This window comes from Enhydra lutris, unplaced genomic scaffold (genome assembly GCF_002288905.1).
Source record: "Enhydra lutris kenyoni isolate GAN:26980312 unplaced genomic scaffold, ASM228890v2 scaffoldscaffold12, whole genome shotgun sequence".
Classification (NCBI taxonomy): Eukaryota; Metazoa; Chordata; class Mammalia; order Carnivora; family Mustelidae; genus Enhydra; species Enhydra lutris.
The window spans coordinates 73,052,881-73,066,241 of NW_019154096.1; the positions used below are offsets into that span (position 1 = coordinate 73,052,881).

Genomic DNA, 13,361 nt, shown 5'->3' on the forward strand with positions numbered 1-13,361 from the left:
CTGGAGGGACTGACCTCAGGAAGAGGCAGTAGGGCACGACATTTGGGTGAATGCGAGTCTGCCCAGGAAAATCCCACGCTGGAGCGATCTCACCATGAACTTGCTTTATTTTTCTCACTCTCCCCAGGTTACTGAGGCAGCAACTTTAATAAAAAGAAGTCAAACAGTTTTCTGGTATCACCCCTCCCAAACCAGTATTCCACAGATAATTCTAAGAGCTTTTCATCACATTCAGTCTAAGTGGAAGGTCTGGCAACCGACACATCAAAAATAACTCTCTTGGTGATGTTAGGCCAACTTAGGAGCACTCGTTTCTATGAAAGGAGGGACAGCCTGAGCAGAGAGAGGGTTGCAAGTCAGCCTCCTTCTGGCCCTTCTCAGGTTCCTGCAGGTCAAAGAGGAGAGCCAGGCTGAGTGATCGACTTCCTTTGGAAGGGCGGCTCCTCCAGCTCTTCCCTGTCCAGGTGTTGCCTGGACGGCAGGGAGCCTGGGGGGTTCTCTGTGGGCCCTGCACTCCTGCTGCCCGCCAATCCCTGGTAAACTCACTCAGCATTTTTCTCCCTGTATGAACACACCCCTTCATGGAAAGAGGAACTACACTGATTCAAGAGGCTGACTGATGCTCACTTGGTAATGTCTCTATTGTCGACAGAGCGTGGGATAAATCTGTAGCAGCTGGGAAATGTCCCCGGGGCCAGAGAGGGTGGATTCTCTCTGAAGACCCCTGAGCATCTCAAATGGTAACTTCTGGGACCGCAGGGCCCCAGGAGTGCTGCAATTAGAGCCTCGCAAAATGCAAATGCACCAGGAACTCTTGCTGTCAGGCAAGCAAATGGGTCAGGGGGGGGGCGGGGGGGGGGGGGGGGGCACTGGCTTCCCTTCCTGTGCAACCAGGAGGCCCTGAGCTGGCAAACCCCCTCCCTGTCTCCAATTCCCAGGTTCAGTTGCTGAATTCTCACTCCTACCAGCCTTTCTCTGCTGATCTGTCAGAGGTCTCTTGATAAATGGAACAAAGACAACAGAACTATTCCAAGTTTTCGGCCCTCCCCCTTGGGACCAGCCTTGCAACACACACATTCTCCCAGGCCTTCTTGAATTACAGAGAAAACAATAGGGAGCGAGTCCTCTACGGAGCTACAACTGGGGGTGGTTTAATTTGCAGGGGTCCGGGACCGGTCTCAAGAGTTGGGAGGTCACCCACGCTGCCGTCTCTTCCGCCCCCGCAGCTTCAGCCGCCTGGCTGGCAGGCTGATGGGCTGCTTCCCGAACTTTTCCATGATCTCCCTGATCCTGGCCAGGTTGGTTTTGCTGAGGGTGAAGTCGCACTGCGTGGCACCCATGTCATAGCCGACCATGCAGTTCTTGGTGGACAAGGCGAATCCTTCCGCCTTGGCAGTGACCACGTACTCGCCGGGGTTCAGGAGGCGCCAGTAATCCCCATCGCTGGCTGCGAAGAGAAAGGAAGGGAATTCAGAGCTGTTCCCTTCTAAGGCAGATACCACCAGCCCTGCTGTTCCAGAACCAGCCTTCCAGCCAGAGAGAGACTCAGAGACTGGCCTCGTGGAATTTGAGCCTCTGCAGAAGCAAATTTTTTTTTTTCAAATTCTTTTGGCATTTTGAATGTTTTCTTCCTTGGAAGCCACCTTAATGGTTTTACCAGGCAGAGGGCTGGGGTGTAGGCTCCCCGCCGTGTTCATACACATGAGTGGAGATGGAGGAACAATCACTCATACTCCTTCCCCTGTGACAATACACGCCATTCATTATGAACCTGAGCCTCCAACTGCTGTGCCCTCGCCACAAAATGCCACCTTGAAAAGCCATCAGTGCCTGGCTTCCTGGCCTCCCTCGGCCTGGTGATAAATACGAATAGTAATTCTTTTAAGAGGTGGGTCTCTTACTTCTGAAAAGAGAAATAAAAGACTCCAGGGGACCAGGGCCAAATGATCTGGGAGGAGGCCTGGAATCTGCATTCCCTGGTCCCAGGGGTTGGGGGCGGGGTGGGCAAGAGAAATGCGAAGTTGCAGGAGCAGGGACACACCGGCCAGTGCTGCTGGGCAGGGCTCCCACCTCCCCGGCAACACATTGCTCAGTCACCCAACAAACCCACCAGGGGCCCTGGGCCACCCTTAGCGCTGGGCCCCGTCTCTGTGGCAGAGGCTTCCAGGCCAGGACTCTCCTCCCAGGAGCCTACAACCTGCTGAGGACACTTAGGCCCCTGACCTGAAAAGAGGCTTTGAGGCAAAGATGGGGTCACTGGTGACGCCCCCCCCCGCCCCCACCGTGGAGGACGTGGCGACCAGAAGGTCAAGGCAGGCACTGTTCTGCTCAATCTCCAGCAAGCGTCTGAGGTGGGTTGTAATGACAAGTCCCCTTTCCATGTGAGAGGACAGCACGAGGTCGCACGGCCAGTCCCCAGCTGACCCCCCAGTGCCAGGCTCGCTCAGCGCTCTCTCTCTCTCCTCTCTCGAGTCCACCTGAGTGTCCTGCCTGGTCTGAGGCTTTGGTGCCCAAAGAGAAAGGGCAAAGGGGTAAGGAGGCCCCAGGCCAGGCTCCCTTGTCGACCACAAGGCTGAGATCTTCTAAGGGACAGGAGCAGTGCTGTGTGTGTGTGTGACTGTCTCCCCCAAACACACGAAGGATGAAGCATCAGGTCCAAGTTCCATCTTTATTCACCTGAGACACCCCTGAGATACACTCACGAGTGCGTGTGAGGAAGGAACCCCATGGGCAGCCGACGGCCGCTCACTGGTGAACACGCCTCAGTGTGGGGCTCGGGGTCCACACGGCACCTGCGGCTGCTCCCCGGTCCTCAGCGCCGTGCCTTGCATCTTCCTTCTGTAAAAATGTGAGTTTCTCAATGAAATAAAGTGCCACCTCATGCTTTCCAGAAGGCAGGAGCCCACTGAGTCTTCTTGTCTCGAAGTCAGCCGCCTGAGCCTCACGATGCAATTCAGCTTTCGGAGACGGAAACTTCCCTGGCCGACCCCTGGTTCCTGTAGATCATCCAAACCCTCTCCTCCACGACGCGCACCGTAGTCTGCAGTTACCTTTTAAGTTTTCCCTTGTAACTGTTCGCAGATCTCCCCCCGCTAGAATGTGCACTGAGATGAACGGCCACATCCATCTCCTCTACCACAGCATCTCCAGGCCGGCGCACGGGACGGGCTCCATAGATACGTTCAAAGAACGAGTAAAACTATCAGGAGTGTGTTTAGGGTCGCAGAATCAGAACGAGGGGCGTCAGCTCTGTAATCTGCAAGTTTCTGCTTCTGAAACACGGACGCTCTCCTCTGCCCGCACGGCACCCTTTCCCCCAGATATTCTCGGTTAGGCTTTCCCCGCAATTCTCCCCAAGGCTCTTATAATCTTGGCTTCTTCCCCCGATGACCAGTAAAGTCTAGAATCATCCACTTCATGGAATTCAGGGGTCAGCATGGTAGGTTGCTAGCCCACGGGGTGACCAGATCTGTATTCAAGGGTGAATGTTCTAGGAGCTGTAGGAGGGGCGGGATGGGGACGCGGCTGGTGTCGTGCAGCATGGTGGATGGAGGGACAACCCAGATACTGTCACATGTCCATTTGGTAGCAGGTCAGGTTAGTGTCCGCCACACAGAGGACATCTGGGGGCATTCTGAGCCAGGTGTTTGGCCAACATACTCTCATGCATTTAGAAACACTCTGACTAGCTTCTCTCTCCTGGGACTTCAATCCCCCTGTTGATTTTCTGCAAAATCCCTCCTGAAAGAAAACTTGTCAGATCACAGACACCTCGGAGAGAGATCAAGGAGATTCAGAGCAAATGTTGAGCACTGAGACGCTGAAATAAATATGATAAGGAACCACATGCAAAGTGCGGAGCTCATCTATCATGAGAATACACTGGGAAATTATTTCAGGAAGGAAATAAAGGGAGAGGGGGAGGCGGCTCTCATCGGCTCATCCAAACCACCTCTATGATCACAAGAGCCTTGAGGTTCCAAGCTCACTGGGCACAGAACGGTCTTCTGGCCTGTGGGGCTCAGCGGACTCTTTCTCTCCCACCCCGTTTAAAACATTCCTGTTTTCTCACATGCATACAAAGTGCTAATCATCCCAAGAATGTTCTAGGAATTTTTGTGAATTCTTCTTTTACAGGAGCTTGTTAGCAATGTTTAAAATATAAGTCCTATGTGGGCCCAGATACAGTAGCCCCTTCTATCGTAAGGATCGCCAGCACCCCACGGTGATCCCACCCATCTCAAGTTCAGAACCTGTCAATGAACGAAAGAACGAATGAATGAGTCCGGGAATGAATGCACGGCCCGGCGTATACCAGTGAAGGGCGGCCATGTACCGAACGCCATGCTGCATGGTGGGAAAGCTCACAGGCAGCGGCTATCAGGTCCTCAAGGACAAAGAGTAGACAGGTGAGGACAACAAGAAGTACCACAGCATTACACAGCGGCCTACTGTTCTGTGGCGTGTCAGCTACAATCCACCCATGTAAGCAATCCTTGTCCTTCTGTACCAGGCATGCCAGCAGGCTCTCAGGTTAGCCGGGCACTGAAGGACAGCAGGGCAAGTCTGAAGCCCAGCCTAGCCCCTCCTTCGGTCCCAGAGGCTCGTTTCCTCAAAGCTCAAATGGGATCGCTTGTCAGAAGGACCAGGGCTGTTAGTGCATGTGAACAGTCTGGAGAAGAGGCTCCTGTCCCCTTAGGAGGGACAGCATGGGGACAAGGGCTGGGGCACGGCATTCACAGTCCCTAGCCCCTGGCTCAGATCCCGGCTCAGCCCCACTGTGTACTCCCAGAAACATCATGTCATGTGCATTCATTCATTTGAACTCATTCATTCATTCAACAAATATTTATTAAGCACCTACGGAATGCCAGGCAGTGTGCTTATACTTCATCGAGGCACAAAAGGGTCCAGGACTCCTGGTCTGGGACCCAGTGGGGGAGCGGCAGAAACACCAGAAGGATGGCAGGTCCCAGCTTCTCCTGCCAGATGTCAGACATCAGGTGTGGAGGGGCTATGGGAGGAGAAGGCGGGGGGCCGAGAGGAATCAGTGGGTGGTGGGGCAGATGTGCAGCATTAGAAAAGGTGGTCACCGTGGTTGCCTCTGTTGACCTAGTGACATCTCAACAAAGACCTGAAAAGGGCAAGGAAGGGACTAAGGGATTCTCGAGGGAAGGAGGTTCAGGCAGCAGAGGGAAGGCGGTCCTGCTAGAGCGAAGACCCCGACACGTGGCCTCAGATCTCCAGGAGGGAGCCTGCAGGGGCACCGGGCGAGGCGGCAGACAGGGGAGCGATTGTTCCTATTTGACCAAAACTGGGACTCATGATTTTCAGTTTTCAAATGGGGCCAGTCCTGGGCAAACTGAGAGAGCTGGTCACCCCAGAAGAAGAGCTTTGGGAGGTACCCCAGAGCCCAATCCCACATGGCCTTTGGCGGTGACTCCGCAGGGGCCGGGGCTGAGACCAGCCAGCAGCCGAGGAGGTGCTGAGTGGGCATCGATTCTGCAACCAGGGGCTGCCTGACCCGGGGTGGGGGCGGGGCCGAACCGAGGCTGAGCTTCTGTTCCTCGTCGGCACCTCGGGGATCCTTCCAGCCGTCACAGGCTGTACAGGTGACAACACATGACGAACACAGGAGGAGGATGGACTTGGCCTCGTTTCCATGGGACCGCCCTTGTTTTAAATCTGACAGTCACATATTCTGGGAACCTTCTCCATCCTGGGCCACTGGCCACTCCATCCAGGGTCAGCTCTTGAACCAACAGGTCAAGTTCAGGCTGCACTGAACACTTGCCAAGCGGCCTCATATCCGATTTCTCCCAGCTGCTCGAGTGTGTCCAAGGGCTGAACAGGTCTTCCTCATGGCAATCACCATTTCCCTTCTCCTGCTACTGAGTCTGTGCTGGGTGCCCAGCGGGGGACTTGGAGTAGGTTGAATCACGGCCCCCGGAAGCCCACATCCTACTACCCAGACTCTATGATTGGGACCTTATTTGGGAAAAGGATCTTTGCAGGTATAATTAAGGATCCCCCAATGAGATCATCCTGTATGGCCCGGGTGGACCCTAAATCCAATGACAGGTGTCTTTGTAAGAGGCAGAGAGGAGGAGGCCACAGAGATGGAGGCAGAAGTGGAGTGACATGGCCAAGGAAGTTGCCAAAGCCGAGGAAGGGTCCTTCCCGGGGGCTCTGGAGGGAGCACTGCCCTGCTGACACCAGGATTTCACACCTCTGGGCTCCATAACTGTGAGAGAATACATTTCTGACTTTTTAAGTCCATGGTCATTTGTCATGACACCCACTGGAAACCAGCACAGGACCCAACGCCCCCATTCACATTAGCTGGCACCAAAGCAAAGCCACCTGCCCAGGGCAATGACATGGCGCTCCGCAGAGTCTCCCGGTGGCCGAAAACCTCTGTGCATGGGTGTACAAGCCCCCGAACAGACCATCTCCTCCAGAACCCCTGCAGACAACCTGCTGTGGACTTCTAGACAATTCTCTTCCCTGTGCACCTGTCATCACATCAGGCTGCACACATCCCTGTCACAGTTAAGGTCACTGTTTCCTCATGTCACACCATACGCACTGAGCGCCATCATGGTAACAATGGTCCTGGGCACAAGGGAAAACTACAAGGGTTTCCCAGCAGCAGGGAAGCCCTGAGTGGCAGGGGCATGCCGGCACTGGGAGTCAGACACCCGAACCCGCTCCCAGCTGCCTCTTAAGCCACCAGCATCTCCTTTCCCCTCCCTGCACCTCTGGTTTTCACCTGAATAAGGGAGAAACCAGAAAGCACAGGCTCAAAACCTTGCTTTCCAGGATCTCCACAGGGAATCCAAGGAAGGAGACAAGAATTTGGCTCTCCATAAGAAGTTTCCAGCACTTGACATGTGATTTTAACCCAAATAAAACGCTTTGAGAAAACAGACATTCCCCCCTGAGAGACAGTTCACCTAGGCTCGCAGTTACCTGTTCGGATGTCGTGGTTAATGCCTTCCACAGAGATAACGGCATTTGGAATTCCTTTTCCATGGGAGTCTCTCACCACGCCTTTGATGCCGCGATGGACCTGCTCAGCACACGGGACAAGGAACAGGGTGAGCTCACAATGCACCCGACCCAGTGGGCACAGCGATGGCTGTAAGCCAAATGCCGCCCCAGGGCCACCAAGAACCCTCTCAAAGCCTTATCTAGCTCGACAGCTCCCTGGCTATACCCCGATTTGGTGTGTAAATTTCTGTGTTCCCCTTGGGTCCGTGCACTGGGAAGTCTTCCGCTGGGGTTCAGCTATTCCAGAGGCTTAAAAAATATTAGGATCTGAGATGGCGCATGTCAAGCGCACCCAGTAAAAACAGAATTTAATTTTTTCTAGGTGCATTTGACTTTCCTGAACTCCACGGACCTAACATGTCGACCCAACGACTTAAGAATCAGAGAGAAAAGAGTCAAAGGCATTCTTAAAAATGACAACTCAGTCCATAGGGCCCTTCTGCTAATTGGTTGCGTCATAAGACTCACATCACTCTGAACCTTGTGCCTCAGTTTCCCTATCTGTAGAACAATGTGACGATCCCGGTGGCATACCATCATTTCTAATGACACTGTATGTATTACTGTACCCGGGCACTTTATCCACAGCACGGGACACAGGGTTCCTTTAGGATGATCAGAGCCTTCTCTCTTTTCAGAGAGAAAATGAAAAAGAGCCTTCCCTCGCAAAATTCCAGTGTGCGGACAGACAGCGTGCTTGCATCTGCCCAAGGGGGAAGAACAGGTTCACACCTGCTGTGCCGGGGGGACTGCACAGAGTCTCCGGGGATCCTTGTGGGGCAGACTGGGACACTAGGTGCCAGGGCTGACCTCTGCCAAGGTCAGTGGAGTGGGAGGTGCAGGAACCAGGAAGCTGGCAGCTGCCACTGCCTGAAATTGTCTTCTGCTTCATCTACAACAACTCATGGAAGGGGCGGCCTCCGTGCCCAATCCTGTGAGCCTCAGGGTCACGCTTCCTAATGGATGGGAGTCATGGCAGTCACGTAATTGAGGCCCTTTTGTTTATTCCTCTGGTTTCCAGTTTGTTTGTTCCTTAGTGGGGCGTGGATATTATTGGATTCATTGTAGCACCGAACTAGACTGGTTTACTGGATGCTACAGGATGGGCGGGTCCTTGCGAGCAGGAGGAAGGGAAGGCGAGGGAGGGTTCTGGGGGACCCAGCAGGGCTTCTTCACCAACTGTAAGCAGAACCCTGGGAGGGGCTCAGGAGACCCACTCCCAGGAGCCTCACACACCCACGGCAGGGCCTCTCAGCCTCATAGCCATGATGGACACCCCAGTATCCTCCAACAATGCCCATGGTGAAGTCCTTGTTTCCGGGATCTTAGAACGTGACTGTACCTGGAGACCGTGTCTTCAAAGCGGTGATGAAATTAAAATGAGGTCTTTCAGGTGGGCTCAGATCCAATCTGAATCCCTTAAAGGGGACTGTGGACCCACAGAGACATCAGGAGCATGTGCGCACAGAGGAAAGACCACGTGAGGACATGGGGAGGAGACAGACCTCTGCCAGCCAAGGAGGCTCTTCCAAATGAAACCAACCTACCAACACCTTGATCTTGGACTTCAGCCTCCAGAACTTAATTTCTGTTGCTTGAGCCCCCGCCCTCCCCGGGGGGCCTATGTTTTTATGCAACCCTAGCAGACTAGCACAAGGGGCCTGGGCATGCTGGCTCAGACACGTCACCCCCTCCCCACAGGGCAGCATCCGGTCACACTCACCATAACCCAGTGTGAGTGATCAACGAGGCTTTACAGCTCACTCCGGGGGCTGAATCAGGTGCGGACAGATGCTGGCTCTTCCGGCACCGTCTGGGGCTGGCCCAGCACGACGGCCAGATCTGAAGCACTAACTCAACTCAGTCTCAGGCTTTCGGTCCCCTAACCGGCCCCTTCCCTTCTGGCCCCCACCCCAGCGTGTGCTCGTGCCGTACCTGCTCCATGAACACGATTAAGGATTCTCGATTATTCTCCCACTCCTCGGGCAGCTCGCTCTCGTGCGGAAACTTGTCACAGCCCACGTAGATGGACAGCTCGAAGCAGTTTGTGTGAAGGTAGCTGAAATCGTTGAGACCTGCCGAGCCAACCGGACAACATGTCACCAAACCGTGCTCCAAGGGCAGGAGGGAGACAGCAAGAATGTTTAAGAACGGGATTCGGACGACCTCACTTGAACAAGGAGGTGTCCAGTACCTGCTGCAGACTGCAAAGGAATGACAGCAAAGATGAGGGGAGGGGCGGGGGAGAGAGAGCGGGGATGCGGCCAGGATGGTTTCTGGGGAAGACAGGTGCATCTGGGAACATCGCTGGCAAAAGGAAGACTGAAGTGTTTTTCAGATAAAATTCTGCTCAGTAAACCCAGTTTAACACACGATTTTAAAAAATAAAGCCACCATGAATGAGCAGCGTGGTCTCGAAGTGGTGGATGGAGTTCTTCTCCGTGGTTACCCATGTGCCACCCATGAGCCAGGACCTGTCCTTAATGCTCTGCTTCCACTGACCACAAATTCAACGGAGAGTTAGGCAGCAGAGCCCAGTGTCACAAGTAAGACAATGGAGGTAGAGAACAGCCAAGAAAGATATCCAGAACCACGTGTCTGGAAAGAGCCAGAGTCAGGGTTTGAACCTCGGTGTATGTGACACCAAGGCCTTGCTCTTCTCTCCAGGGCTTGGCTGCCTGGGGTCCGCTGGGCGAACGCACTCACCCCCCGCGCCTGACAGCAGACAGATCTCGAACATCCCGACACTGTTGCAACAGGACACGAAACGCCCAGCCTGGCCTGGAGTCGGGTCCTGCATTAACATGCCAGGGCTGCTGTTACAAATGACCACACACTGGGGGGCTTAAAACAGCAGAAATGTATCCTCTCATAGTTCTAGAGGCTGGGGGTCTGAGATCGAGGTGTTGGCAGGGCTGTGCTCGCTGTGGAGGCCCTCAGGGAGGAAACTTTCTCGCCTCTTCCAGCTTCTGGCATATGGTTGCCCCCAGTGTCTCTTGGCTTGTGACTGCATTGCTCTTACCTCTGCCTCTGTCTTCACGTGGCTTCTCCTCTGTCCCTTATAAGGACATTTGTCAATGATTTTAGGACCCATCTAGGTAACCCGGGATAACCACATCTTGAGACCCTTAATTTAATTACACCTGCAATGCCTACCACCGTACCACCCTGATCGCGCCCGAACTTGCCTAATTACACCTGCAAGATCCATTTGTCAAATAAGGTCACCTTCACAGATTGCAGAAATTAGGAAGCGGAGATTTTTTTTTTCAGGGGAGGGCACCATTCAACCCAGTACGGCTCCCAGTATTTGTGAAGCGAAGAAATGAATGGTAGGTGGCATTAAGTTCTTCCAGACATTTCTGGTTTTGAGCAACAGGGTGATCAGATCAGCGAGAACACAGGGCAGCTATGCTGTGCGTGACCGCAGGAAGCATCCACAGGATGCAGGAGGCCCCTCCACGAGCCGCCCTTGGGTTTTTCGGGTCAGGGCTAAGAGAGCAGAGCGGGATGTGCTGGGTTTCTGTGTGGTGACTGATCAAAGGAGCAGGTCCTCCTGCACAACCAGCCTCTGTCCTCACCCTGCATCTACCCTCCTTGCCTACCTCGCCATCATGCTCAGCGGTGTACTGCCCAGGAGAAACACCTCATTAGGACTCATGGCTTGGGGTATCCAGAGAAATTCCACAACAGCCTGATCGCTACAGTCACGGGCAAAATGGTACAAAAGACACAGCCACTCTCTCGGGTGGATTCCAGATTTTAACCACTCCCGTGTCAGCAGACGGACCTTTGACCGCATCTGTGATAAGACAGAGGCAGAGAGCTGCGGGGTGGGAGAGGGGACCCCGTCATGCACGTTAAGGGCACATCCTTCAAAGGGGCCTGGTCTGGCTAGAGAAGGTTGGTCAAAACGCCACGTCAACGTATCCACTTGAACCCGAATGTGGAATTATGAGAGGGCAGAGGGGGGTCTCAGACGCCATGGCCACTAGTTAGAAGGGCAGGACACGCTGAGAGCGCCAGGGGCCTCTGTGCACAGAGTATTTTCATTACTCCCAACCTTCCAGGCCTTGCTGGCACGGAAATAAATCAGTGTTACCTATGCAACTCTGAGGGGGTCTGCCACCCTGCCTTGTATCTTTGAAGCACTAGAAGTACCGGAGGACTCGGTGACATGCTGGGAAGCCAGGGGAGGGTGGAAAAGCTTCACCTGGGCTAACTGCTGCTGACTTCCGGCCCCGCAGCAAATGGCGTGAGTTGAGAATCCTGGGTCAAGAATGGCTTTGAAAGCGTGATGTGTGGGCAAGGACCTGCGGCGTGACCCAGACAGATCCCCACACACCCCAGGTCCCAGCGGGACCGGCCAGACGTTCCTGTGCTCTCCTGGCCTAGAATCCCACTGCCGTGGCTTCTGCAAGGAGCACGGAGCTGCACCTTCCTCGAGGCCTGGGCGCCCATCACCAGCTCAACGTGCACTTTGTCGCTGGGCCAGAGAACGTGGGGTGGCAGCCCGGGAACCAAGGGGGCCTGGCGTCACTCTGGGGGTGACACACGCGCGCTACGAACAACGTGTGTTTTGAGCTCTCCCGAAGCGGGCTCCCCACAGCCCCATCTCCGTTAACCGCTGCCTGTCGGTCACGGCTAATGAGCAAGAACGGAGCAAGAACAGGGAGCGGAGGGGTCGGGGGAGGGGAGGAAATTAGAAGTCACATCTCATTAATCCACAGAGAGAGGCGTCCGCGCACTTCCTCACGCCGCCGGGAGGGAGAATGATTAAGAAGGCTCGAGCTGCTGCGCGGCTCTGCCACAAAAGCCCCCGCAATAATGGAAAATATAATTGATAGGAAAAAATCAAATGCTGCGTGTGTGACTATGTGGCAGCCAGCTTTGCCAAACGCGGCGACGGACCCGGCGCCGGCGACTCCGGCTGGGTCCGTACCCGACGCGGTCGCGGCAGCCGGGAAAAGTAAACGGAACGTTCACGTTACGGCTGTCGCCGGTTCTCAGGGCTGAGATGGAGAAGCGAGAATGATCTGGGGCCATTAGAAAATTCTCTTAATCAACAGGGATTTGCCATTTTTTTTTTTTAATTTTGTGCAGGGCCAAACTATGATGGTAAATAAATAAAACACCGCTGCGGGGTAGGGAACCCAGAAGAAATCGGGAAACTTTCTGTACATGTTAAAACATGGTCACGGGAACAAAGATATTCGCTTTTTAGTTTTCTTTTCCCAAGCACGGACACATACCTGAAAAGCATGTGAAGGCTGAATCTAGCAAAGGGAAATCATATGACGGTTAATTAGGGAAACAGAGCAGGAGTGTGCTGGTGAACAAATACCACGGGAGAGGGAGAGGCAGACAGGGGAGGGGTCCCCGGCGGTGTGCTTCCCTGGTAAGCTGGACAGAGGACACCCCACACCTGCCACCCATGTGAGCCTCATGACAGTCCCAAAGGTCCACCATCTTCATCGTTACCATCGTGCCCATTTCACAAATGGAAAATACAGGGTTCAGAGAGGTCAAGGAACTCCCCTGGGGTCCTACAGCATCTGGGGGATGAGCCAGAGTGTGAGTCTAGGTCCAGTTGACATGGAACATTTCTCAAGTTCATCCGCGGTTCAACAACCCCCACAAAGTCAAGAAAATGAACAACAGCATTATGCGTGGGGTCTTGCCATTCCAAAGCTGAGGCACCTTAGGGAATGGGATATCCTCTTCCCTCCTTGGCTGGGAGCCCTGGGCCAGCTCAGCTTGGATTCAGCAAGGAAAGCTTATCCGGAAATGGGAGCCCAGGGTCCTCTGTGGCTGCTGCAAAGGAATTCCCGAAGTTCCTGCTAGAGGCCCGTCTGGTCCCGTGTGGATGCCAGGAACGAAACCGTACACTCCCCACATCACACACAGGCAAACTTCGACCGAATGCCCTGGTCTGACCCCCAGCAGATAGGAGGTGTGTGAAATGGTGTTCGTCACACACTGGGCCTCGGGACACACCTGCAGCTTGAAGTCACTTCACACCTGAGCGTGGGATCGATGCCCGACCCTTCTGGGGACCTATGCATGGGACACGCCCACGATAGGCACAGTTCTGCGTAAAAACACTCTGGCCCCAGCACCAACACACACATGCTCTCTGCTTCTCTGCTGGGTTCACTTTTCGGTCTGATACTTCCTTCCAAGTCTACATCTACCCGTCTCTGACCCTGCAGAACCTGAATAGCTCGGGGCTAAGAACAGACCACAGAGCCAAACAGGTGTGGCTCTGCCCCCTTTCTTGCTTGGAGAGATCCCTTCAGATTCCAAGC

The 13,361-nt window shown here is 54.2% G+C and overlaps 1 protein-coding gene across 1 annotated transcript in view; it reads right to left on the bottom strand.

The window, feature by feature from the left end:
• Positions 1-89: 89 nt before the first annotated feature.
• LOC111145158 (carboxypeptidase X, M14 family member 2) overlaps positions 90-13,361 on the bottom strand; it is a 126,951-nt gene continuing 113,679 nt past the window's right edge. Inside the window, exons 12-14 of the mRNA XM_022499853.1 lie at positions 8,989-9,128; positions 6,973-7,072; positions 90-1,447 (exon numbers count right to left, since the gene is read on the bottom strand). Coding sequence (XP_022355561.1) covers positions 1,194-1,447; positions 6,973-7,072; positions 8,989-9,128 — 494 coding nt within the window. The 3' untranslated portion in view covers positions 90-1,193. The remainder of the gene's footprint in view (positions 1,448-6,972; positions 7,073-8,988; positions 9,129-13,361) is intronic.